The 24955-nt window shown below is 39.0% G+C and overlaps 1 protein-coding gene across 6 annotated transcripts in view; it reads right to left on the reverse strand.

The window, feature by feature from the left end:
* LOC135486151 (3',5'-cyclic-AMP phosphodiesterase 4C-like) overlaps positions 1-24955 on the reverse strand; it is a 249309-nt gene that overhangs the window by 133206 nt on the left and 91148 nt on the right. Inside the window, exon 2 of one of the 6 annotated variants that reach the window (XM_064768706.1) lies at positions 6104-6190. The exons of the other annotated variants lie outside the window; for them this stretch is intronic. Within the exon in view, the coding sequence (XP_064624776.1) occupies positions 6104-6190 (87 nt within the window). The remainder of the gene's footprint in view (positions 1-6103; positions 6191-24955) is intronic. 6 annotated transcript variants of the gene reach the window in all.

Raw genomic sequence — 24955 nt, forward strand, 5'->3', positions numbered from 1 at the left:
CCATCCATTGACTACCCGTGGGGAGAACTTGAAATTAAATCACGTCCACATTGAAAATTATTTGTGTAGAATTTGATGAGGGTGACATATTGATGAAGTGTGGCTTTTTTCTCTTGGGGTCGATTCTGATTCAAGGCTTGGCTTCCTGATTGTCTAGAGCACAGGATAGAAAAATAGTTATGGAAAGTACAGCAAACCCTGCTGCTCTAAACCTGGTTATTTTGTTAACTTCTTGAAACCCCTTCATAATTTCTTTATGGCAGTCCGATATTCCGGTCAAGAGTATCACGACATGGACTGATGGACTGAAATACCACCTGATAGTGTTGTGAATAATGCACTACAATGCATTAGAAAATGCACGACATTACATCATTGTCGCAAATGATGATGTAGAACGCATAGCCAATCTCGTACCGATGAAACATCTTGTAGCAAAGTGGTTAATTCCATTGGTGAGCAAATGAGATATATTCTAGAACCTGAAACAATCCATCCAAAAGGGTTCTCAGAATGTGGCATATCAGTGTGAGATCATTCATTCACCAGAAGCTACAGGTCACCCAAATCTAAGCAGGAGTATATCAGTTTTGAGCGAGGTTCTCATGAATAAACAGAACTGGAGATAAGAGCTGCCAATTGGATTATTCATATAACAGATACATGCCATATTAAACTGTGATCAGCGTAGGAGTCAGCAACATTCCCATGAGTCCTGCTAACATAAAAGCACTTTACCAAGAAGAAAATAGAAGCAATTTGAAGTGAAACTCAACGGCCAGAAATGATGAGATCATATGCCTTGTCCAAAGTATTTGGGCCTTTACATATATTTCAGGAATTCCAATGGATGACGGGGTGCATCTGGGGGGAGGGGGGCACACGCCACCCTTTTTACAGTATCCAGACTCCTGGATCCACCCTTGAAAGGCCCTCACCAAAATAGATGGATTTTCATACAGCAATAACAATTTACTGCAAGAGAGTGTTATCTACTGGTCATTTGCAAGCATATATGGATGGTACCCTCTAATTCCGAATCAGGGTCGAAGCTGGACATACAAGAGGGAGGGGAGAGCTTGTTTTTCATTTAGATTGGAAAAGTTTCAGCTTGACAAAACAGGTCTCTGCCAGAAAATCTAGCAATGGACCTCTGAACCAGACTCGGTCTTTGCCTCAACTTGTCCTCATTCTGTGTCATCAAATAATTGGACTATCTGACTACTGTTGATCAAGTCCTTCAAGGGAAACCTCATCACACTGTTATGTTTGTCTCATCAACTCACAGACTACTCCATAGGGTTCTCTAACAATCAAGCTTGGGAACATCCCCGTTAAACATGTTCTCCTCTTCTCATCTCCAGTCTCTAGTAATCTCGTTTCACCAATACATAACTCTCAGGTTTCTACCAGTCTTTGTCACCAAGGTGCGTCTCATCAACACAATGACTGCCAGTGTCTAACTGAAGTACTCCTGATGTTTGTCTCATTATCTTGCGCTCCACTCTTCAGCTCTCTCTGACCCCAAGGAGTTTTCTCAGCTAGGGATCCTACTTGTCATAACACGCCACCAACTGGTTATAACACCAGTTCCATTATTTCAGTTTTGACTTACCTGGATGCATCACACCACCTAAAATAAGATTCAAATTGGCCATTCTGGATATTGACATGGCTGATACACCTAATGACAAGAGTATCACATCCTCATCCAAGAAGATTTCCTAGACGAGTTGCTGGAGTCATTAGACATGAGTTGCCGGAGTCATAAGGCATGTTAGACACAAGCAGTAGTTTCACCCCGAACCTCCTCCAGGGCTTTCAGACCAATTAAAGAGGATCTCGAGGTCAACACTAAATGATTCCCTGACTTGAAGGTAACACGTAAATGTCAACTAGTTTGCCTGGAGGTAATTGTACCATAATTTTACTATTACAGTCAACAGATTGGTCTCCTCTCAACACGATTACGGAAATTCTATTCAGTTACTGGTGGTACCCGGAGAATTTTGCGTCAGAAATTACCAAGGACAAAAACAGATCATCCTCTGTTTGAATTGAAATAGTGTAATTCACGAGGACAAACATATTCAAGGTCCATGTTTGGTGCATCTAGGCTACACCAGGTGGCCTGTAGTGCTGTCAGGGAGAGGCAATGGTGGACAGCAGGCAAGAGAGGTGGCAACGGTGATAGCCCCCTACCAAGACATTGCTTGATGAGAGCAATCAACTGACCTCTTATTACTCAAACCACCCAAGGTCGACCACGCACCTATTCCTGCTTCTCGATGCATGATTATTCCCTTCTTGAAAATTGTCTGTCATGTAATAAGCTAGTTATCTCATCTTATTATCTTCATAGGACTTCAGCCAATCATTCGAAGACGACCAAGTAATAATCCACAGGTCAAGCCACATACCTTTGATTATCATGACATGAGAAAGAGCTTGAGCAGGGAGGTTCCCCAGAATTAAGAGCAACAGGAGGGCTGCCCGAGGACTCTGTTATCAAGGAGAAACTTTCCAACTGAACATCCCCTAGTGGCAATAACCAGGTCTTCATACCAATTCTGACACCAGTACACAGCTTTCAGGAATAATGACATATGTGTCCTGTCACAGCCAAAGCAGGCACATATTGGTCTCAGCTTGGCAGGTTTAAATGGGCTGGTTGTAGTGTTCATTTCACTTTTATCTGCCATATATTTGTGAAATTTAAGTACATCAAATTCGTTCATTACATCCTGGTGTCATTAAGGCTCATTTTCTGTTCAACATGTGCCGGATTTTGCTGTGACAAGTCACATATTATCCTGATGATTCAGACACGATCATAAGCTCTTATATCTTTGCTGATCTTATTGACATCCATAATAGTACGTATTCATATTTAAGATGTTTTCACTGATATGTCACCTCCAGAGGTATGGGATTTCCTTTGATGAATACTGAGTAGGTGGTACTGTCATAGGATGGCCACAGTATTATAATATTTATTTACTTATTCAAAACCCAATATAGAAATCACCATGATGGTACATGTATTTGGCATTAGGATAGTGATGCCTACTGGTCTGCACTTTTGTATACTATTCATCATTGCTACACATCTTCGAGTGGACCATAGTGGCATGCTATAGTTTATGTATCTGACTATCAATCCAAATATCGTTGGTTTGCATCACCCTCACTGTGTTGTCCTTTATAGGTCGTCTTCTTAGCTTTCGATGCAGCATCTACTTCTTTGGATGGTTGATGTCACGAAGCGGACTGTCGCCTCTATTGGTCAAGCTCAATAGTATGCAATATATGAGGAACACCTTCGTCAAGCTCAACAGTATGCAATGTATGAGGAACACCTTGAAACCTCAAAGTATGCCTGCCGAAGCCAATGAATAGATTTTGCTGTAAAATACTTCTAACAGTCAATTTAAGGAGGATGATATTCTCTTTATCATCACTGTGCAAACTCAGTAAACAATAACTTGGTTTGTATAGGCAATCAACCATGTTGCCCGACAAACACGCCTGCTGTAATGGATGTCTTTTTTCACTTGATTCAAATGACGTTACAGTAAAATCTCCAATCGCCACCAAGTTGAGAAACCTTGCATCAGCTCCAAAATTGGCTTACTGCCGTATTGTAATTTGCTTAATTGCATTTATGGAAATCAACTTCAGCTTCTTCGGGAGATACAACAGCAACAACTTGATTGACGATAACATCATGGCTTCTTTTACACATCAGTGCAACTGCAACTATGTTTTAAAGGAGGACAGCGTATAATCCTAATCCCCAACTTTTCAATAGGAGTTTAATTTCATCAGAATGTATGCCAATTTCAACTCATCGATTATCACATCATGCAATATTACCAGTCAAAGGGTATGGAAGTCAGATCCATTAGTTGTCAAGTAGAATGACTGGAAGCTCCTTATTAGACTATTCAACCACTTTGGTATGGGATGTTCCCGGTATTACATGGTTCGCTCTGACTTTGTCCTTGATCCAACGTAGCGTGTGTCAAGACATTCTGGACCAGAATACTGGTCCATTACAGGGAAATGATCAACCCTTTCCCTGACAAGTTCTCACAATAAAATTTTAATTTGTTAACCATTCTGACCCTTCACTGATGAAGCAGTGAAATTTTAATTTGTTAACCATTCTGACCCTTCACTGATGAAGCAGTTGGTTAGTTCCTCATTCACAACTATACTCATTGTCAATGAGTCCATTGTCAATTACAGGGCACTTGTTACTGGTATTTTTAATTTGAATCACTACACTACAAAGTCATTCATTTTTCTGCGCTGCACAACAACAAAGAACAGTACAACTTTTCTCCATTATAGCCAAGGAAGTCACATCACTTAAAGAGCACTAACAAATATCGCCCATTGTAAATGCTAGTCTCGCTCAATGGCATAGTGCCATCTAGGGAATCGTATCAAACTGCTAAATACTGTTGAAAAAATCCACAATGTAATTAGTTTTAAACAGTGGAAGTGGTTGGGAAAATATATTGACTTCAACACGAAACAGAGGATGGTGGCCAGAACAGACTTTGAGAAAGACTTCTTCAAATTAATGAACAATGCTTTCTATGGAAAAACCTGTGAAAATATAAGGAAAAGAAAGGATGGGAGTAATTATAGGAAGGTCCTCTTATGCCAATTATAGCGATGTCAATCAAATGAGCATCTACAAATAAATAACAAACTCAGTGCAACTGTTAGGCTACTGAAGCTGAGTAAATCGAAAAAAAACCGTGATCAAAACAAAAGAATTACCGTTAAATATCTATGTATTGAAATACTAGTAATAGGTCCTTCTGTTTAAGCGCTCAGATGCCTCGAAAATTAATATTGGCCCTTGATTTCAAATTTCGAGGGGGGGGGGGGGGGGGGTCCCCAGACCCTCCCTGGGACCCTCCCTTGCTTCCAAAATTGGACATTCGGTGCTGTCTGGCTTGAGAACTGCGCGCACCTTTTCCAAATCTCTGGATCCCACCATTAGACAAATAGATAAAAACATGAACTCGAACAAATGCCTCTCAGCAAGATGCTTTCATAGCACTACCGGCTTAACCCAGGAAATAGAAAGTTCCTTTTTTCCCAAGACAAGGAGCTGTGCCAAAAGCCTCTCTGAGGAGGCATAATGTCATCACGGAAATCATATGAAACTGCTAATACTAAGAGGAATCATCGGAATGTCCTCGAGCTAAGGCGGAAGCAGGCGTCACATGCTGAGGTGAAGATAGGTAATAAATGATAAGCATCACCATTACACATTAACCCAAACCAAGCATGAATATGAAAATATCAAAGAGAACTAAAAAGATAGAAAGAAGAGTAATGAACGAATAAACGTCTGCAGTGACAACTATATTACTCTGACCACTTGCTGATTCTGACACCAAGATAGAGTATCATCACACCTAATCCGAGTATTAACTAAAGTCATCAGATCAGAAGAGACCCCCTAAAAGTGAATTCAAGCATGTTGGATCTTAATGTCTCCACAACTGGTCAACTTATCATCAGACACACTGGCAAACAATTTCATATCTTATTACCGTTATAGACAAGATGATCGTGACATTGACACTATAGAACATACAACAAGATGATATTAGATCTGTTTCTCATAAACTTTTGTCCGTTGCCGCTCGGTGAGCTCCAAGATGTCATGATCAGCCATAACATCTATTCATTGTAGTGAGATATGGTTTGGGCAATTTATACTAACCCTGGAGGATCAGAACCCCAACTGACCAAGAATTTTATCTTAATCTTCTGTATTGGAGGCAGGTCTTCCAACACAATGAGAGAGCCTGTCCTGGATAGTGTCTGGGAAAATGTGTGCATCATGAAAAAGGGCCAAATGACCTGGAGAAGGCTGTGCAGTTGTCAATTACGTAACTCAATTTTTATATTTGACCAGCTTGTACAAAGCATCTTGAATTGCACTCAAAACGGAATACTCCACTATTAAACTGATTTAACATAGCAGGATGAAATGTCCAGCAAACCCAAAAAAAGAGCAAGAGGCAAAATCTTCCACCTAATTTTCTAGTAATGTATTTTGCATCTTACTTACAAGACATCATCTAATGACGGTGACAAAGGAGTGTCCCAAAACCCACTGTCACTATCCACACTCACACACTGGGAATGTCTGGGACGACTGAGGGTAGACAAGATTTGGAGAGAAATTAGGGTCAAGACAGGATAAGTTGGGAGGAAGCACACAGTTTGCCCCCAAGTACAAACATACACATTCTGTGAACATAAGTTGGTTATGCTGAAGCGATGAAGTGCAAAATAATAGGAGAGAGAATAATGACAGATATCTAAAATGTCATCAGAAAAAAAATGCACTTGATCCATCTTAACAGCAATTTGCTGACCTCTGTCAAGGATAGCATTACTAGGGAGGTACAACTCGGAGAAAGAGTCCCTCTTTGTGTGTGTTGTCATTAGTTTCAGTAAGGTTTCACTGTTCCAAGTCGTCAAAATAGTCGAGATTAACAGAAACAACGTGTGGGTCTTCAAGTCTTCAACCAAGTCCTTGCCAACTTCGATTTACTGACTTCCTGTAGGCTAATAAGCTCTAGAGGGGTGAAAATGCCTTAACCACAAATGTGCACACCAAACCTTAGACTCTGCATTCAACACTTCTTGAGTCAATCGTTTATACTGGTTAGTGCTAAGGTAGAAGACCTTTTGTTGCTCATGTTACAGTGCAAACGACAAGATGATATAGTCGATTCAACATACATTACCACCATATCGTCTGATTCGTATCCTTGATTGGTTAAACTTACCTAGAATAGAAAGAAGAAGGAAAACATGTGTTAAAAGTAAATAATGCTGACAGACTGGAAAAAGATTCTTTAACTCCTTTGTGACTGGAGACGGCTAACTTTGGTCAAGACATAGAAGAACAGGGCATTCGTATCATGTTTAAGCTAAAATGATAGCCATAACGAAACCACATCTGCCAATGTTACCCCACACACATGTATAAGGAAAGAATCCTAAAATAGTCGACTATGACTGGGCCATATAAATTTGTCATTATCCGTCTTCACGATGATTGATTTCAAATTGGCGCACCAGGGGTAATGGACCATTGCAGATGTTATTGAGTTTTTGCAGCCTCAGACTGATTGAAGGTCTATGGAAGTGGTCATGTATGAGCAGCCCATGAACCACAGTGTAGGGAGAGCACTTCAGATTTGGAGCCGAGTTATTCCGGAAATCATCCAAAATTTCTGCATTCACGAAGCAGCCTAAAGACCAAGATATTCGCAACACCATTCACTTACTCAATCATTCTCTTTTCTGTTCTAAGATTGTCCCAAGGTATTCTCAGAAACTGGGTCATTAATACGAAATACAACTTAATTATTCATTTCCCTTCTTAAGAAGTTCAGCCTAAAATTCCCAGATATACATGCCGGACTATCTTTATTGAAATCCTACGACTTCCAATGAGAAAATCCCTGGATTTATCATGAGACCGGATTTGAAATATAGTATTGTATAATAAACTACCATATTGATTCCAACAGCTTCCACTTAGCAATTTCTTTGGCAATCATTCCAAATGGCTCAGCATTTCTTATGAAAAGATGTCATTCTATTCCAAAGAGGATCAGGCTCTAGACGAAATTATGATTAATGTCTTAATGAAATTCTCTTGGTTCTTGCTGTATCAGAATGTAATGCTATTTTGATCATGATGGCATGGAAATGGGAATAAGGCTGGGTGTAGCGGCTCAACAAGCTATAATGCAAGATGTAATAATCATTGACAACTTAAGACACTAGACAGACCCCCCTCACTCCATCACGAAACAGTTCATTCTACCAAGATGGTAATCAAGTTAAGCACGATCTTGCTGCTTCTGAACACAACCATCACTATCTTGCTACTTTTCGACACCACTAAATTTTCAACAGAGCTGCCAACTGAAACCAGAAAATGAACAAACACACATGTAAACTAATTCCTTCACAAGGCAGTCAAAGCTTTCCAGCAATTGAAATCTCTAATCTGATTCTGCATGCCAGCTGCTGTCTCCCATTTGTACAATCCATCATGAAAGTTTGACATTTCATGCCTTTTTGATCACTTTGACAATATGGTATTAAAGGAGCTGGGATAAATTTGTATTTGATACAAGGCTTGAAGCCATCTCACAGCAGGCCAAAAATAATAGCAGGACCACACTTGACAATTAAAGGAGGCCGCAGAGGCAGAGCTAGGATTCATTGACACTTCACACTTAAAATCCTGGTAAAGATGTAAAAAAAACCCTCAAATGTCCATGTGGTCAATTTCAAATCTCTTTCTAGGATAAGGTGAGACATGCAGCTCCAAGATCTTTCAAGAAACTGATCTGATAGACCATGTGACACCAGTGCCTGCTCTTTTTTGTCTTGCGGATAAAGCCAAGATGGCTAAATCAGGATGAAAAAGGACAACTTCTCTGTGGCAATCTGATGATTGAGTTGCTTTTTACCGAGTATCGTCTCAGATGAGCACCATGTCATTGGCTCCTCATACTGGATCTATTCAGTTTCATGTCTTGCTTAGGGCAATTTGGAGTCGTTCTTTGTATCATTATGCCATTATCTACACTTCAATCATCAATGGACAGGACTACCATGATCATCGCTGCTTAGAAAGAGATCTGATGCTACTTTATAGTAGTTACCAATATCCAGCCTCATTTCGCGTTCTTCATGATTCGAGCAGTCCGTTTCCTTTTTTTCACAAAAATCATCCTGGATGAGAGATGAACACTTTTTGACTTGCGTTACCCCGGGAAGAGCAGTGTGTAGTAGTGCTGAACAGTGCTTACTTTTATCTGAACAGGGAAAATGTATTCAAGTATCGCCATCTATAGTATTTGGATCGAACTAATGTTTCCCAAGTGGGTATGGCATGTTTAGAGAGGCTGTGGTCAAGTGCTGATAAATTATAATCAAAGTATGGCATGACATAAACTGCACGTCACGGCAGGTGATATGGACATGAAATGACATGCTATGCCCACAGCGAAAGGGTTTCACTGATTATTAGGAAATTATGTCATTAGACAAATTGGACTTCTACAGTTGATATTAAGCAGGGTCATGACCAACTTTCATTCTATTTCGTTGTGCGATTTGCCAATAACTTTCTTTCGCTCAGCCATTCTGTCAGCGGACATTGGAGATATCAAAATAAAAAATAATGGTCAAAAAGAAGTTAGAGAACATAAAGCAATAAACCAAAATCCCTTGATTTACAACCCTAATGGTCAAAAAGCATCAAGTCAGGAAAAAATGTAGCGGAGGCAAGGAAAAATCCAACAGCATGATAAAGAGCAAATGGGATCACAAAAAAAAATCCTGCCATTTATTCATGACACCTTGATCCATTTATATGCAATGCTTTGTTGTTTATGATGTGAGCAGAGACAATATCTCCGAGAATTTACCTCATGTCTTTTTGGTTCGGTGCACACAATCAAACGAATGACATTTCGTGACGGCTTTCATGAGAAATTGACAATAACGCTGCCAGAATATGCTCATCAGCGGAAGATTATTTTGATGCATGGGGATGTCATCCCCAGAGGAAAGACAATCACCCATGGTGGTTCTGTTTGATGTTCAGGTATTACTATGGCATTGGTTGAAGTTTTGGTGTCAATTATAGAAGATAGTGAATTTTGGGAATTGTGGGCAAAGCCAGCAATCTCAAAATTACCGCATCAATCTTCCAATGCATACATGTAGCTGCCGTGTACTAATGATCTTTCAGTCTCATCATTAAGTCTAAAACACACTATCAGTTGTCTCCATAGATTGTCATTAGAAGACACAAATGAAAGGACTTTATTCCCTGCTAATTGGGTCTAACTGACAAATTGATGTACTTCTATTTCTGATGAGTATCCACAGAGTGAAATCAGTATTGAGCTGTATCCCAGACATCTCAAGAACATTCATGAGGTTAAGGAGAACCAGATAACAATTTGAGGGACCAACAAAGTGTTCTTTTTCACTTATTTTTCCATGCATTAAAACAATACATAATGCCATCCTCATTTACGAAGAAAAGAAGCTTTTTTGTATGTGTAGCTAGGCAACTGAATTGGTGACTTCTTAGAGCTTGTATTGAAATGATACAATCGATAGAATATCCTCACATACAAAATGAGACACTTTTTTTTCCATCGAAATGTTAATTGGCGACATATTTTTTTATCTCGTATTGGAATGATACACTTGGCAGAATACTACTGAATAAAGATATTAAGCAGCTTTTTCATACAGGGTGAACTGATGGGAAACTGAATTGGTGACTTATTGTGCTCAAGTGAAATGGATACACTTGGTGGAATATGTCCCGGAGCATAGAATAGAAGTACATGGCTTGGAATCTGAGGGATTCAAGCAAGCTTATTCCACAGAATAACAGTATTCTTCCTCACACACGGCCCAAAGGATTTGTCTCATATACTGTTCATTGCCGTGACATCTTCAACTTACAGGGCATGACAATCCTATTTATTCGCAACAAATTGGCTCAAGATGATAAAGTGACATGGCGTGGTAAGCTCTACAAGTCCAGCGAGCACAATTAGGAAGACATGGGCTATTATGGACGGTCAGAGTAATGACATGACGCATGCGATGTTGGCGACAATGATTGGAGGAGATGGGAATCATGGGGGAGGCGTGATACTCAAGTAAACCATGTATCGATGCAATGTAATGTCTATTAAATGGAATTAGGGATATCATAAATGGTCACCACAGAGAGATAAGATGTGTGGTGACTAAAGAAGAAAGAATCAAGATGCAATCATAAGGCTAAATCACATAAGAAATGTCTATTCAAAGGAATCATTGTCAACCTCTTCGTGACCCTTCTGTACAATATGTCGTACACAAAAATGATGAAAAGTGCTACAATTATGGCAAATAACTGGCAGTAGAGATCTTAATGCGCACAGCGATAACAGGGTTATAATTAAACTTCATTAGTCTCTTCAGCTATGGCCATTTTCAGAAAAGAAACAGGAAATTGGTGTTCTTTTGACCATGTCTGCATGAAGAAGTCACTTTCTAAGTCAATGTCAGTGAATCTTATTAGATTTCTTTATCCCCCAAATACAAGGTACTTCATCTACATTGTGATTAGTAAACAACATTCTTTTGACACATCCTCCGGAGCAGAAACTATAAACATTAGCCACTAATCTATTCATGAGCTGTTGTCTGATTGAAGACATGACCAGAATTCATCACAAATTACAGGGAACAAAAACACATCTTAGACGCGGTCCATTCACGTGAAGGCAATCTCCTAATTACAATGCTGTCCTGCATCCAGAGGCGACAAGCCATTGGGGCTTGATCTTCAAAAAATATAATTCTGAACAGAGAGTTGTCTGACGTTACATGCGTAAGCACAATCATTCTCGACCTTCTTCATGTTCTTATAATATTCGGAGGGCTGGTCACTTTGAGTGATTAGTTCCATATCTGCTCATCAGGTGGCACAGCTTACATTGCCACTGTTGTCAAAGCAAAAGAGAGCAGAAAAACTTCCCGAAAGTGTAAAATTGAAAAGTTTATGATGCAATATGGCCCATGATGTGCTGCCACATAACAGGACCACACATGCTTAAAATAAACATTACACATCCAGTATCTCCTCAGAGAGCTGATGATAAGATTGCAATCTTCTGATGCGCAATCGCATATTACGTTGTATCAATCTTTAAGAAAGGTCAATGGACTTATTCAATAACTGTTTACACAGTAAATCACAGATTTCATTTTGCGAGCACACCAAGTCTCCCTGGAGAGCATTTCAGGAAAACGGCCAATCTGGTATGCAGCCCAGGAATTCGGCTGGGAGAGCCGGCTGAACATTTATCAATGCAAATTGAAAGCCGACTACGCGCAGAAAAGAAAATGAGAAAGAACAAACCGGCCACTTCGGAGTGTGACCAGCATGTATCTTTTAACAGGATAGTTTTTTATTTTTTTAAGGAGATTCATGAATGCATTGCGTGAAAGGATTGACTTGAATGTCTTCCAATTTCCCCTTTCCCAATCCTAATTGAGCCATTCCAAAAGATCACAGGATGGACTGATATTAGCTTTCCAATTTCCTCTGTCGAATTCCAAATTCCAGATGGAGCCATTCTGAAAAATGTCAGGGTGGACTTGTAATTTGCTTTACAACTTCTTCTATCATGTTCCTACATGTAATTCCTAATGGAACCATTCTAAAAGATCACAGGATGAACTTGTATTAGCTTTCCAATATCCTTTGTTGCATTCTTAATTCCTTATGGAGCAATTTCGAAAGATCACAGGGTAGACTTGTATTAGCTTTCCAATTTCCTCAGTTACATTCCCAATTCTAGAGCCATTTTGATATCACGAAATAGGTCACAACACTGATACAGCTTAGCCCCTCCAACAAGAACACATTTGGGTACTTTATCAAACTCCACATTTTCTTCAAAGCTTTAGTTGACAAAAAAATAAACTTTGGTGATTCATCAATTTGAAACATATGAATATTGCTACATGTTCTAGTATCTTTCATAAAGAGGTAGTGAAAATGGGAGCATGGCATGTGTAAATTTCAAACTGCTTCATTGATGAAGTGGCCAAAAAATTTGCTGATGTGCTGCTTCGAGGACTTTTTAGCTGGTGATGAGTACAAAGTTTAGACACAATGTATGCTACATGTATCGCAGTTGGCCAAAGGTCATGGCTCTGACCAAAATATAGTGGTGTCAAAACACTGATGATCATTCTCACTTTTCATTAAAACCCAATAGGTAAGTAACCAACAAGATATCTCTTAACATGGACAATGATCTGACCATGGCTGTCTGTTGGCATGTCCGACCAGGACACATCATTTGCGCCTAGAATTAGCAAATCACGGTAAATGGAAATAGCAAATTACCACTTAGGCCGAACAGGAGGCTTCCTTATCTATGGTCTTCTTGGACAGTGTGGTACTAAAAAGCCCCGAGCCATAGAAGCTATGGAAGCCTTTTTTGTCTGGATGGATAGTTCCACAGGTAATTTCCGTCTACCCTAAGTTCTAAGATCCTGTACTTTTTTTGTAACAAAACACAATTTTCCGGTGGTGACCAATAGCGATAATGGTGTGAATCAGAGCTATATGCAAAAGAAGAGTTGACATCGGCGCTGAAAACCATGGGAGGCTAAGGCTTGACCACAGGCATTACCATTTTGGCTTGAACATGAAATCCTAAAGCAATAAGAACTCTGAGCTTCAAACTCGTCATGTACAAATCTGTACATAATCTATTGTTATTTTCATGAAATTCTTAAGAGTGGTGTGGACGGTTACATTTGTCGATGGTTCCATTATCTATTAAGTCTATCATTTGATGACCAGCTGCTCATTTGAGAGACCGTCTTTCAAAGAAGACCTAGTTCCCCAACACGGCAAAGTCATTGCCGAATAGCCATCCTCCTCGGCGTAAATCACCCTTCCTCTTACCAAGCTAATCTCTTTTAATGTTTGCTTACGAGCCACGTCAAAATGACTTCAATGCAGTCACTTTCATTATCAGCACCTCACACAGCTATGGCAACAATCAATTGGCCTAAACCTTTCATAGAATGATCTGCTGCTTTGAATACCAATGAACGTAACCGAGGTGTACCAATTTCAGTTTACGCATGAATAGGCGACCATGGTTACAATTAATTAAACCTAAGCTTGAGAATACTTCGCCCCAGTGATTGCCAATCGGCTATGCCAGTTGATTTCTTTATTATGAGGCTGTTGATTTGTATAGCACACATACTACAAGATCGACGGATAGAAGAATAGAAATACATGTAGTAGACTGTGGAAGTGCCTGTTTGGAAAATGGCAATGATCAAATGGGGCACTTGAGCCATGATATTGGGATGCTGCTAACTTTCCAATACATTACCAGTCGTTTCAGGTATGAAATCGACATGGGACTTGGCCTTTTTAAGGAGAAGGTCATTCTAATCACATTACCATAACAGCCATCATATCCTGGAAATGACTTCCATGCAGTTTTTCACTATGTACCGCAAACTGCCTGAGTAGTTTTTTATTCGAAGAATGGCAAGAAATGTTGTTATCCACCAAAATAAATGACCAAAATACACAGTAGTCAGCGAGAGGACCAGTAAGTGGTTCTTGTCCTCATTAGCTTTGACTGCTAAGTGACTGTGGCTTCATGAAGACCACAAGCTAGCATGATGGACACATCAGCAATTATTTCGGTCAGACACTGTGCTAGAGGCAAGGCAAACCTTTATCTTGTGGACATTGGATCCTGCGAGGAGGAACCATGCTGGAGTGTGGAACTATGTTGCAAGTACTGAATAGGAGACAGTGGCCAATGACTTTGTAACAAGAGGACGATAACAGGAGTGCCCACTCCGCAAAGCTCTCAGGCATGAAATCTGTCCAAATGGTGCCAACAGGACCAACTGCATGAGAGAATGGAAATGGAGAAGAAACTGAGAAAACCTGACAGGCAGGATTAGCTCCCTAAAGAAGTAAACGCAAACGGAAGACATCGAAAAAAGATGTTTTCCAACAACAGTTCAGTTCAAAATAATCAGTGATATGGGCAGTAGTGATTTCATTCTCAAATTCACTTTAAATAATGTTAACTGCTTCCAAGCAGAGATGCTGATTATCGCATGATAGGGTGAACAAAAATTGCAAAACCACTGCCTTGCGGCTGAAAACACAGCAGATAAAGTCACTCATTGCATGCAGTCAGTGGATCAGAGTGACTGAAATAATCGTCATTACGAGTGACAGTAGCACCATAGTACGCAAGATACCGTTAAATCTAGCAATGATGCTGAAAGATTATGCCGCATTGAACGCAAATCCATTGATACTGATTGATCGTTGATAAGCAATGATAGGAATGGTGTAAAATCAAACAGATAACAATTTAGATGCAACTTAAAATCAATCAGGAGTGGTATCAAAGGGGACTATAGGGAGGAGCTAGGGAGTGAAATTGGTTGATTTCAGGTGACGGATATGCACAGTTAGGGGACTGGGTCGTGTTCACCGCAGCAATATTCATATTCCCATTATTAACTTAATCTGACCTACATCACTCCTGGACTCCTTTAAAAAAATTGGGAAGTTGGAATGCCTGCCTAATTCTTGGTAAGCTGGGGTATTGATTTCCCAGGGGCTGATCAAGCTTCAAAACAGGTGAAAGATAATTTCACCTACACCATTTATCATAATTTTGCCTCGAGGCGAACTCTTCGATGAAAAATATGACAGGCTTTTGGCATGTGAACACATCAGATAACCGATGCATATTTCGTGGCAATAGGATGGTGGATCCTGAGGGAATAGAGGGAACAACATTTCACATTTCCTTTCTTATCTTACTCCTCCATCGGGACAGCAGTCCCCAGTCGCAAAAGCAAATCTCCTAATATTGGTTGCCTGAAAGTGTTTGCTGACAGTGCAAGCCTGGGCGCATATTAAGCTTACATACCAATGTGGAGATCAATATCATGGAGGAGATGGGTTTGTTAATCTCCCGGGTGATTGTCATGACATTCATCAGACCATAGACCGATATTTATAGTGTTCCACTGATTAGGCCTCTCTTGTAATCTTCTCTTCTCTTCCTTTTCTTTTATCGTTACAACATTAATTTTGATGGAATCTGTCTTTTTTTTTAGCTCAAGGATGAGCCATGTGCTGCAATGCATATGCATTGCTCCTTTGAGTACATCATGCCAATCTGTAACATTCCTTCTTCACCGCACCCTTTTTACTCTGGCTATGATCATATCCTAGCTGTTGCCAGAAGGCACTCACCCACAATGTCTGAAAGTTCAAGCAAAACAAGTTTTCAAATTTGCTCAGCAAAGCATGACATGTGTCACAATGTTGTTAATGAAACAAAAAGACATACGCAATGTTGGATAAGGTTTCTCTAGAATTCCAAAAATTAGATGAAACCTTCTGTTCTTAGATGTAATGAATAACGATTGAACCCTGTGTGACTGTGACTGAAGAACATCTTGTGTGAGATTAGAGAGGAGGGATCGCCTGCGGTCGATCTGTCAATTCGATTGCTTATCTCCTTCATTCCATTAAGTCCTGTTTACACAGGCGTTATTTTCTGTCCAATACGGCACTTAATGACTACTGATACTGTGTTGAACCAATTTACTTCAGCAAACAAGATCAGTATTGATGTTTCCCTGGACTCATCTTATCAGCCATTTATTAGATGCATGGCTTTCGGGTTCAGAAGGTTGGCTTTCAATGCTCGCGTTCATATGTCTCACTCTGCGCGTTGGGTTAAACAAGTCAAGAAACAGCACTCGAGGGGTAGAAAGAGTGGGGCATGCTATTAACTACCTAAACTGATCAGCACTGCACTGGTTCCATCCACTTTTGGATTATTGTAAAGAAAGGCAATTGGTTAATGCCGGTCGTATTGGAAATCTAAGACATGACCAGAGCAGAGGGAATGGGTCAGAACATTGATTACAGGCAACCTTCAGCTTGACTTGTTGATGAGCTTTCTCAGGCAAAACTACAAAAACATCACACCACTTTGACATCTTAAAACTAAGGTATTCTTCCAACCATTAAGAACAGGTCTAGCCAACATGTATTAGAGATCTCATCATACACGACACCGCCTGAACAAATCACTGATCAGATTAGGCCAATTTGGCAGCGGGGAGTTTGATGAGGCTTCAATTCCATTTAGTCAAGTTTAAAAGGTTTCAAGTGTCTGAATATGTTGTTAGGGTGCCTCGGTTTAACAGGGATTTGAACCCGCGGCGGAGTGTCTATGTTGAGATACCAAAACCCTTGAGGGTCGAACTACAATGAAGTCAAAATCCCGAGCTGAGGAAGTGGGTTTCGATAGAACTTGGCATCTCAACATAAATACGAACCAGACAGTTAAAACTTAATACTAAAATGCATCAAAATACACAATGATAAACATGATATTGAAGATCTTGAAAAAGGAAATGATTCATTATCACAGGGGCTTTGCCTTTGTTGGCTAATGTTTATCCATTCAGTCTATGTTGATGCAAATAACACAAAATACCACTCAAATTTATTTCAAAGGACTAATGACAATTTTTCATTTCCTTATAATATGTATAAAGCCACAATCTACCCCCAACTGTAAATTAATGAATCGATATTCTGAAGATGATCACGATCATTTAACTACATTCACTAACGGATATGGTTCGATGGTGGTCGTGTGGTTAGCATGCTTGACTGCCTATCGATAACCTGTCATGTGGCGTGTGGGTTCAATTCTCACCTGGACACATTGTAACATGGCAAGCACTATTGGTTCTAGAACAGTACATTTCATTAAAGCTACAGTGCACATAATGATTATAGGTATTTGAAGTTCTTTCAAAAGGAGCACGAACTGTCCGAGATTTGGACAATGAATCAACAAATCCTAGCCTGGTCAGGGCCCCTCAGCACATAGCCAGTTGCTTTAATGAAAGCAGAAATAGCTTTCAAAATATTCATTCAGTGTCGATAAGCCTAACATTAGGTCGCTCACGCTTGAACCTCAGATTGATCAGTCAAAATACAAGGATACTACGCCCTTAAGACATGTCCTCAGTCAATGATATTGAGGTCACATCAATCACACACAGTGAAAGGATATTGCTTTCATATAAATAACAGCTCTATTTGATCTCATAATCAGACAATTTTCCATACACAAAATTAGATGCATGCAATGATTGTATTTGATCTGACTATGATAATGTTATTAAGTTGGAGTATTGATGGTATTGAAGGGAAATTGAGTGTCTGTCATCAAATCAAAGTATGATTATATCTGGAGGTAATATTGGATGAGTTGTAAAGCAAAGTAGGGAGCATTAGCGTAAAGATGAATTTCGTCATTCTGGTCAAATTACCCACTGGCCATCAAGTCCATAGATAAATTAATAAACTCCAACGGCTTATTCCACCATTTCCAGCAATTCCTCAATGACCTTGAAACTCATGCAGGTTCTTGAGTCTTGGGTTTACCCCAGTATTAAACCCCACCTGCTGCTACCTATCAGAAGGGGTAGTTAACCTTTGAGAAACACATTTTAACTTGAACGATACGTGCATCAGAAGAATTGAGATTGAGAACACAGTCATGTCAATGTTCCTAATCTTCAGTTCTGCAAATAAAAAGTTCTTTGGCATTTTTCATGAATTTTCACCAAAAAGACAGCCTCAACCGTGTTCAAAGTCATTAAGAGATTTCCTGTATCGGACGAAGGAACAGCCCTCATGATCTGTCATGTGCGAAATAATTGGCATGTAAAACCCATTTCCCTTCTGTAATCATCCTCTCCCGCCCCAGCACGAGGAAATGGACTTCCAAGATTGAAAGAACTGGCATGATGCTGATAATTAGGGATTTCCATCATTTGGATTGGGAGGCAGAGTATCACAAAAGCATGTCAGTTCCGAGTCAAGCGGATAAATGTCATAAGGTGAATGGTAGATATTCCCAGATGAACAAAAGAAATACCAATATTATTTTCAGCGGAATAATAAATACCTAGCTTACTTTTTGTTATGGTTTTGTGTTTTGTCAATCTGTTGCTATATTGGTAAAGAAATGGTCTGGAAATGTGTTTCAAAAAAGTCATGTAAGTCACACAACAACAGGCAAAGACATAATTTATCGTTTATGTTTTCCATTCAGCTATTTCCAAAGACAATGTTCAAAAGATGAAAATCAGCATGAAATACATTTCTGCAATCATAACAACAGAAAATACTGTCTTTGTCATGGAACCGGTTTGAGGCAAAGTCAGCTCTTCTATTTTGTCAGTAAAATAAATGTTATGCAGGGAGTTTTTTATGATGTCAGTTAATGCAATCATCATCAGAAAAAAGTGTAACATAGCCAAGGCGTGAAAAATTAACTGATGCAAAATTCAAAAGAATTAAATTTGCATGTAATGTTCCTCTCTGTGCTGAGCAGAGTTCGTTTGCAGTCATTCTGGGCATTGTTTCTTTTGACTGATCATTCAAAAGAAATTTATCGATTCTGACACTCTGATTAAATTGAATCCAATTTTCAAATGGAAATAGCGTGCTGTGCCTGCAGGCAGAACAGAATCAAGAATCAAAATTTTCAAATTTTTTTCAGTTAACATCACAATTTTCAATCATTTTTAGATTGTTTTAGAAAATCATAAACAAAAATTGTTTTAGGCTAAGTGGAAAAATGAAAATAAACCGATAGTATATTCAGGAACCTGGTGTCCTTTTCATGGCATCACAGTGCCAGAGTTTCAATTTGGTCACGACTGACGTTTGAAGTTAACACGACCTCCAGACCTGTCACCTTAGAACTCTAGGGCACGATTCCTCATCATCTACATGTAGTCTAATACCAGGACAAAATGCTGTGCAAATGAGCTTGATTTGTTGCAGCAACCCTGACTTATCATGCTGCGATATGCAAAATCTCCCATCTGCGGGGAAAACCGTAATTTGATCCAAGGTCGCTGCAAACACTGATTCTTGTCACAGATACATTATACCTGCGATGACCACAGCAAACGAGCGATTTATATCATCACATTCAATTTGAATCACAGTTTAGGTTCACGGGGCACTTGACACCAGCTTTGGTTCATCCAGCATAAACCCGATGAATAAGCCCTACTCAACATATCATCAGCAGTTTATTTGATATAGGGCATTATCGCCCAATAAAAAAACAATTCCACAGACTTCAACAGCTGAGTGCACAACATAATTTATGATATCTAAATTGCCATTCATCATCATTGTTCAATATACAAATAGAAGTGAAATGAGACAAAAATTGATTCAGTTGCCAACAAGAAACATTCATGTACTTCATGTAAATTATGAAGTACATTGTATTTCAATATGTTTTAAAAAATGAGAAAAAGATCAATTTCAAACTTGATATAGCATGTAGTAGGGGCACTTAAAAACATTAAAATGATATTGAATAGATCCAGAGGCAGCACATTGTTCTTTTACTCCCTGTACAATCACATCCATCTCCTCAAGGCTGCTGAGGCTCTTAAAGTGCTTTGGAGAAAAAACCAACAGCTCCCAGACATGCCTGATTTGCATTCACAAGTTGATCTCCTGAAGTCTGAGAAATGTGCTCAAACATGACAATTATCATGATGGGATTGGCTTCATCATGAGAATGCGGGAGTTGTTACTAACAAGATAACTCATCAAACATGTTAAGGAAGCTCCACATTTTCAAGTTTTGTCAGGTTAGGTGACTGTCAGAGGCATTTGTTGTGTTCAAGTATGCCTCACTCAGGTAGTTCCAACCAAATTGGTCAATGGTGGTAGCTGAGGTTTTTGGCGAAATAACGGCTCCAACCGAGTCATGTTTGGTATAAAAACACCCTAAACCAAGCGTGAGGTATCAATTTCTATTCTAAATGGTTAACCATAACCGCTGTCGTCAAAATAAAACATAGTAGGCACATAGTGAAGTATACACTGTAAGCAGTGATTTATTGTAATCAACATGATCAAGCAACCAGTGGTGAATCTTATTTGACAAAACTCAAAATCCTGATCAGAAAAGGTTTGAAGATAACAGCATCCCTGAGGTCATTGTTGAGAGACGACTTGTCCTCATTCGTCTGTATGTCTGGTTAGAAAACGTTGCAGCCTCAACAAAAGCTAATTCACTTCTTCAGTCAGAGCAATCTGTGTAGAGAAAATCCCACGCCATCCCCTGAATGAGGGCAACTGATTTCTCTCATTTTAATTTTTAATGCAATTACAGGAATAATAGGTAGGCATGCAATCAATTCAAATCAGAGGCGGGATCAGGAAAATACGATAAAATCTCTGGGAGGCTTAGATAGGTTTCGGTGTCTTTTTGGACTCTCCATCCTGGTTTCAATTCCTCATATGTATTTTTGTGCATGCATCCCGGATACAAAATCTCGACATTTTCAAACTTCTGCCAATGTTGATTCAAAATCCTCAATGAGTCTTCCATGCTGCAATGATATTTCAACATGTCCAAATAAATGACTTATCGCCTCTCGTGTTTTGTAAATGGAAATGACCTCTATCACCAAGGAGTTTGCTTGCTTTTCTAACAAGCAATATAGTGGAATAAATGCCCCATGGAGAGAAGAAATGAATATGAAAATGTCCGAGGGCAAAGAAGCGAAACCATAACAACATCACATTCTCTTCGCCGAGTTATCGATCATCATCGTAGAGTCCCACAAATATTCTGATCGCTGACATTTGATTTGGAATAATTACGGCTGTGTTGATATAACGTGACGCTCTTAATATGAGATCAGGATGGCATGAACCCAACTTCAGAGGAAGGTTTAAGTGGAAGGACCAGGTTGGTGTTACGGTTTTATGGAAGTGCGAGGATTCAAACTGTGGCATATAAGATCTACTCTGCAGAGTTGGAGCAACACCCTTCCAAGTTATGCCACTATCCCATCATCTTCACTCTGCTCCAACCCAGCATTCCAACAGGACAGGGTGATTTTACATAATCAAAACATATATCCATTAAAAACTTTCGGACTTCCTTACTTTCTGGGAATCATGAAAATATCTGAAAATTTTTTTTGACAATACGCATATTGGTTGAGTTCAGCGTTTCTTTTTTCCCAATCAACAAACATTTTTTGTTATTTATTTGCAAATCTACATTACTCGCATCTTCGAAATATGCGAAAATAAATGCTTGCAAAATTCTAGCAATTTACAGTAATATCAGGCACATGCACTCTGTAACCCACCCCTGCTACTTGCTAAAAAGCAAGTGTTTGGAGGTCGTGACTTGTTAATCTTTGATCAACCAAATCAGCATGGATGTAAAGCATCTTGATGGAAGCCTTCAAAGAAAGTCATTAGAAAGTGACAGAAGTCACACACTTTAGAAGGTGATGAACTTTACATGAATAAGTCATGATGCAACGCTAAGGCTAATGGGTTGTTTATATCAGTTTATCAGTCGCATGCAAGATGCAAGAGGATCGAATGAAATCACGAAATCAAAGAAACTGAAATAACTCCACGATTTGGATCAAAGCTATATCCAGGTGAATATTGGTATAACAACTTGCCTTTCCAAAAAAAAGTTATTATTGAGTTTGTCATGGGCGCTTTGCAAAGATTGCAAATTTCTTTCAGTCTTTCAACCAAAAAATGTTTTTTTCTCAATCATCATTGAAATTGAGGTTGTTCGCAAAATCTGCAAAGATGAAATATCTTGCGAAAACTTGAGCGTTTACAGAAGATGATTTTGTTTTGGTACTGGCAAATGACCTTCACCAATACGGTAATATGATAATAGTGTTGTTAGATCTTATTTTAGACGAATGTCTTTGTTGTGCTAGCAGATAACTACATCTAGAGTCAAGCAACATGTCTACATCAGTGAAAGAATCTTGGATCAAAAGCGCCGTTTCAAGAGTTCAAACAACAAATTCAGTCTACATAAATCCCAAACAGAGGTTGTTTCTTTCACAGTGTGGATCAATTGCAACTAATTCAAATGTATCCATGGGATACAAGTTTCCAAGAGTGCAACATCATGCATAACAAGGCTTCATGTTACAAATCTATTCGTGAATTATACTTTTGAACTTAAAATACTTTCATATGATCTTTCCTGCTGGTATTAGAACTGACACTTGCAAAATGTTTTTCACTAATAAAAGCAACGCTTTTTCAGAATAAGGTATGTACAATGCAGCATTTGAGATATATATCTCCCAGAGGATTTCACCATCTGAGATTAGACATGATATTTCCTTAAATCCCCTGCAACATGAGTTGTTACCTCTCACTTGGTTCAAGATGTGTCAGATTCTCTGCAAAGGGGCTTTCAACTAAGGGACATTTCCCCAATTTGTCATGTGTTGGAAAATGCTAATACTTACCTGATCCTGAAACTTGGTACATGAAAATTTGAAGTATGATTTCATTCATCTGTATCTTGTAACATTTTGGGTGTAATAGCCTGTATCATCTTCCTAAGTTTGTCTCCGAGCACCATCATTTGGTGACACAAGTTTTATGACCAAATTGAAGCAGTTTCGATGTGCAATATAACTGACAGATAATGCGATTAGAAACAGTGCCTTGGAGATGCATTCTCTAATTGGCTGATGACTTCAAGTGACAGAATTTGTATTCTAGCAATCATAATTCATTCAAGATAAAACACTACAGCTTTCATCAGACCGATTTAATGCTCTGCCTGAAGATGCATGATTATTATATTCAATTTCCATTGACAAACAATGTTCACATTGCCACAACACAATGTATTAAACCTGGCCATCCAATATGCACGTTTTTATTCCATTAGACAACAAAAAAAAGAAGAAAAAAATAATGTTCTGCTAACACTGACTGAAGTAATATCAATAAAACCTGTACATCATGTTTGTCAATATGATAATCACAACTATTCAATGCACATCCAATGGGTGCATTTGACGAAAATATACAATCCCGCCATCTCATTTTAAAATCGACATTGCAGCTGGTCAGTTCACATTGCAGGATCTCAACCACCTGTTTCTGAGCCATTTATAGTAGACCGAAGCATTACAATGGCATTACATTTTTACATTGGTTACATCCTCCCATATTGCAAGCCTTTGGACTGTTTCTTAAGGACACTTGCACTACATCTGGATGTTGGTAGCCCAGTCATGCCAGTGTAATAAGAGTTTAGAACAGTTTAACAGTTTATAATTGTTCCTGGACTATAATTGTCCCACTGAACCTTACATTAGTCTTCTATAAGCAACGAAGAATGAAAGGGGAATGTGACAGAGTGATAATGTCGAACAGAACACAACCTTATAGTTTTTAGTAAGAGTGATCACCTGATAGTAAACTGTACTTTTGTTTTCATGCTAAAAGACAATCTTCAAAATTGTTTCCTCATGAAAAACCTGGCATGAGAAATCAATACACACAACCTGAAATCCTCTTGAATCTGCAGGATAGATCAGTGGATATTTCTACATTCCAAAATCAATTTCATCGGTAAATCACAAATAAATGAAGGGTTAATATAAAATGTAGATGATAATAAGCACTCGTGAAGCGGCATGGTCAATATATGGATCGATATAAACAATTCGATGTTGCAAAGATCCATCACTGTACTCACTTAGCCACTGTGCATGGCATGTTTGTGTATTTTTTAAATTCAAAACTGCAACAGAACTGATTGGCATATTGATTTGTGGTTATCCTAAAATAGCACGAAGCAAGCAACATATAAGTGTCTCCTATTATCAACATGAGAGAATACCATGGTAGATTCTGATGAAGGGTCAATTAGTACGTGCTAAGAATTTTCTAATTGCCCAAGGTTATTCATTCATTATTGATGCCCTGAGCCTGAGTCCTTGTCAGTACTTGAGGTCACTTTTTTGTATTTTTTTCCTTCAATCTTCAATAGAGCTGATTGACCGGCATATCAATTCTGAGCTTATCCTAGAATAACCACTATTAAACTAGCGTATCTTGTTTGACAAGGTCGAATGATACGCTTACAATAAACGGTCAACAAGTGCATGCTCAGAAGTTGCTTATCATCCGAGATTATTCATTCATTATTGATGCCCACCTTCAGTCTGCGTTCCTTGTCCATATGTAGGTGATACTTCAGCAACAGCAATCACCTGAACATTGCAGAATCTTCGAAATTTGATTTTCTAACACAGCCAATCTATCATTAGGACCTAATTACTTCCGGCTTTCAGTTTAAAAACTCTTTCATCATTTTTCATTTTGACATCACATCATTCCTCATATGGCCAATGGCAGGTGCAT

This window comes from Lineus longissimus, chromosome 4 (genome assembly GCF_910592395.1).
Source record: "Lineus longissimus chromosome 4, tnLinLong1.2, whole genome shotgun sequence".
Classification (NCBI taxonomy): Eukaryota; Metazoa; Nemertea; class Pilidiophora; order Heteronemertea; family Lineidae; genus Lineus; species Lineus longissimus.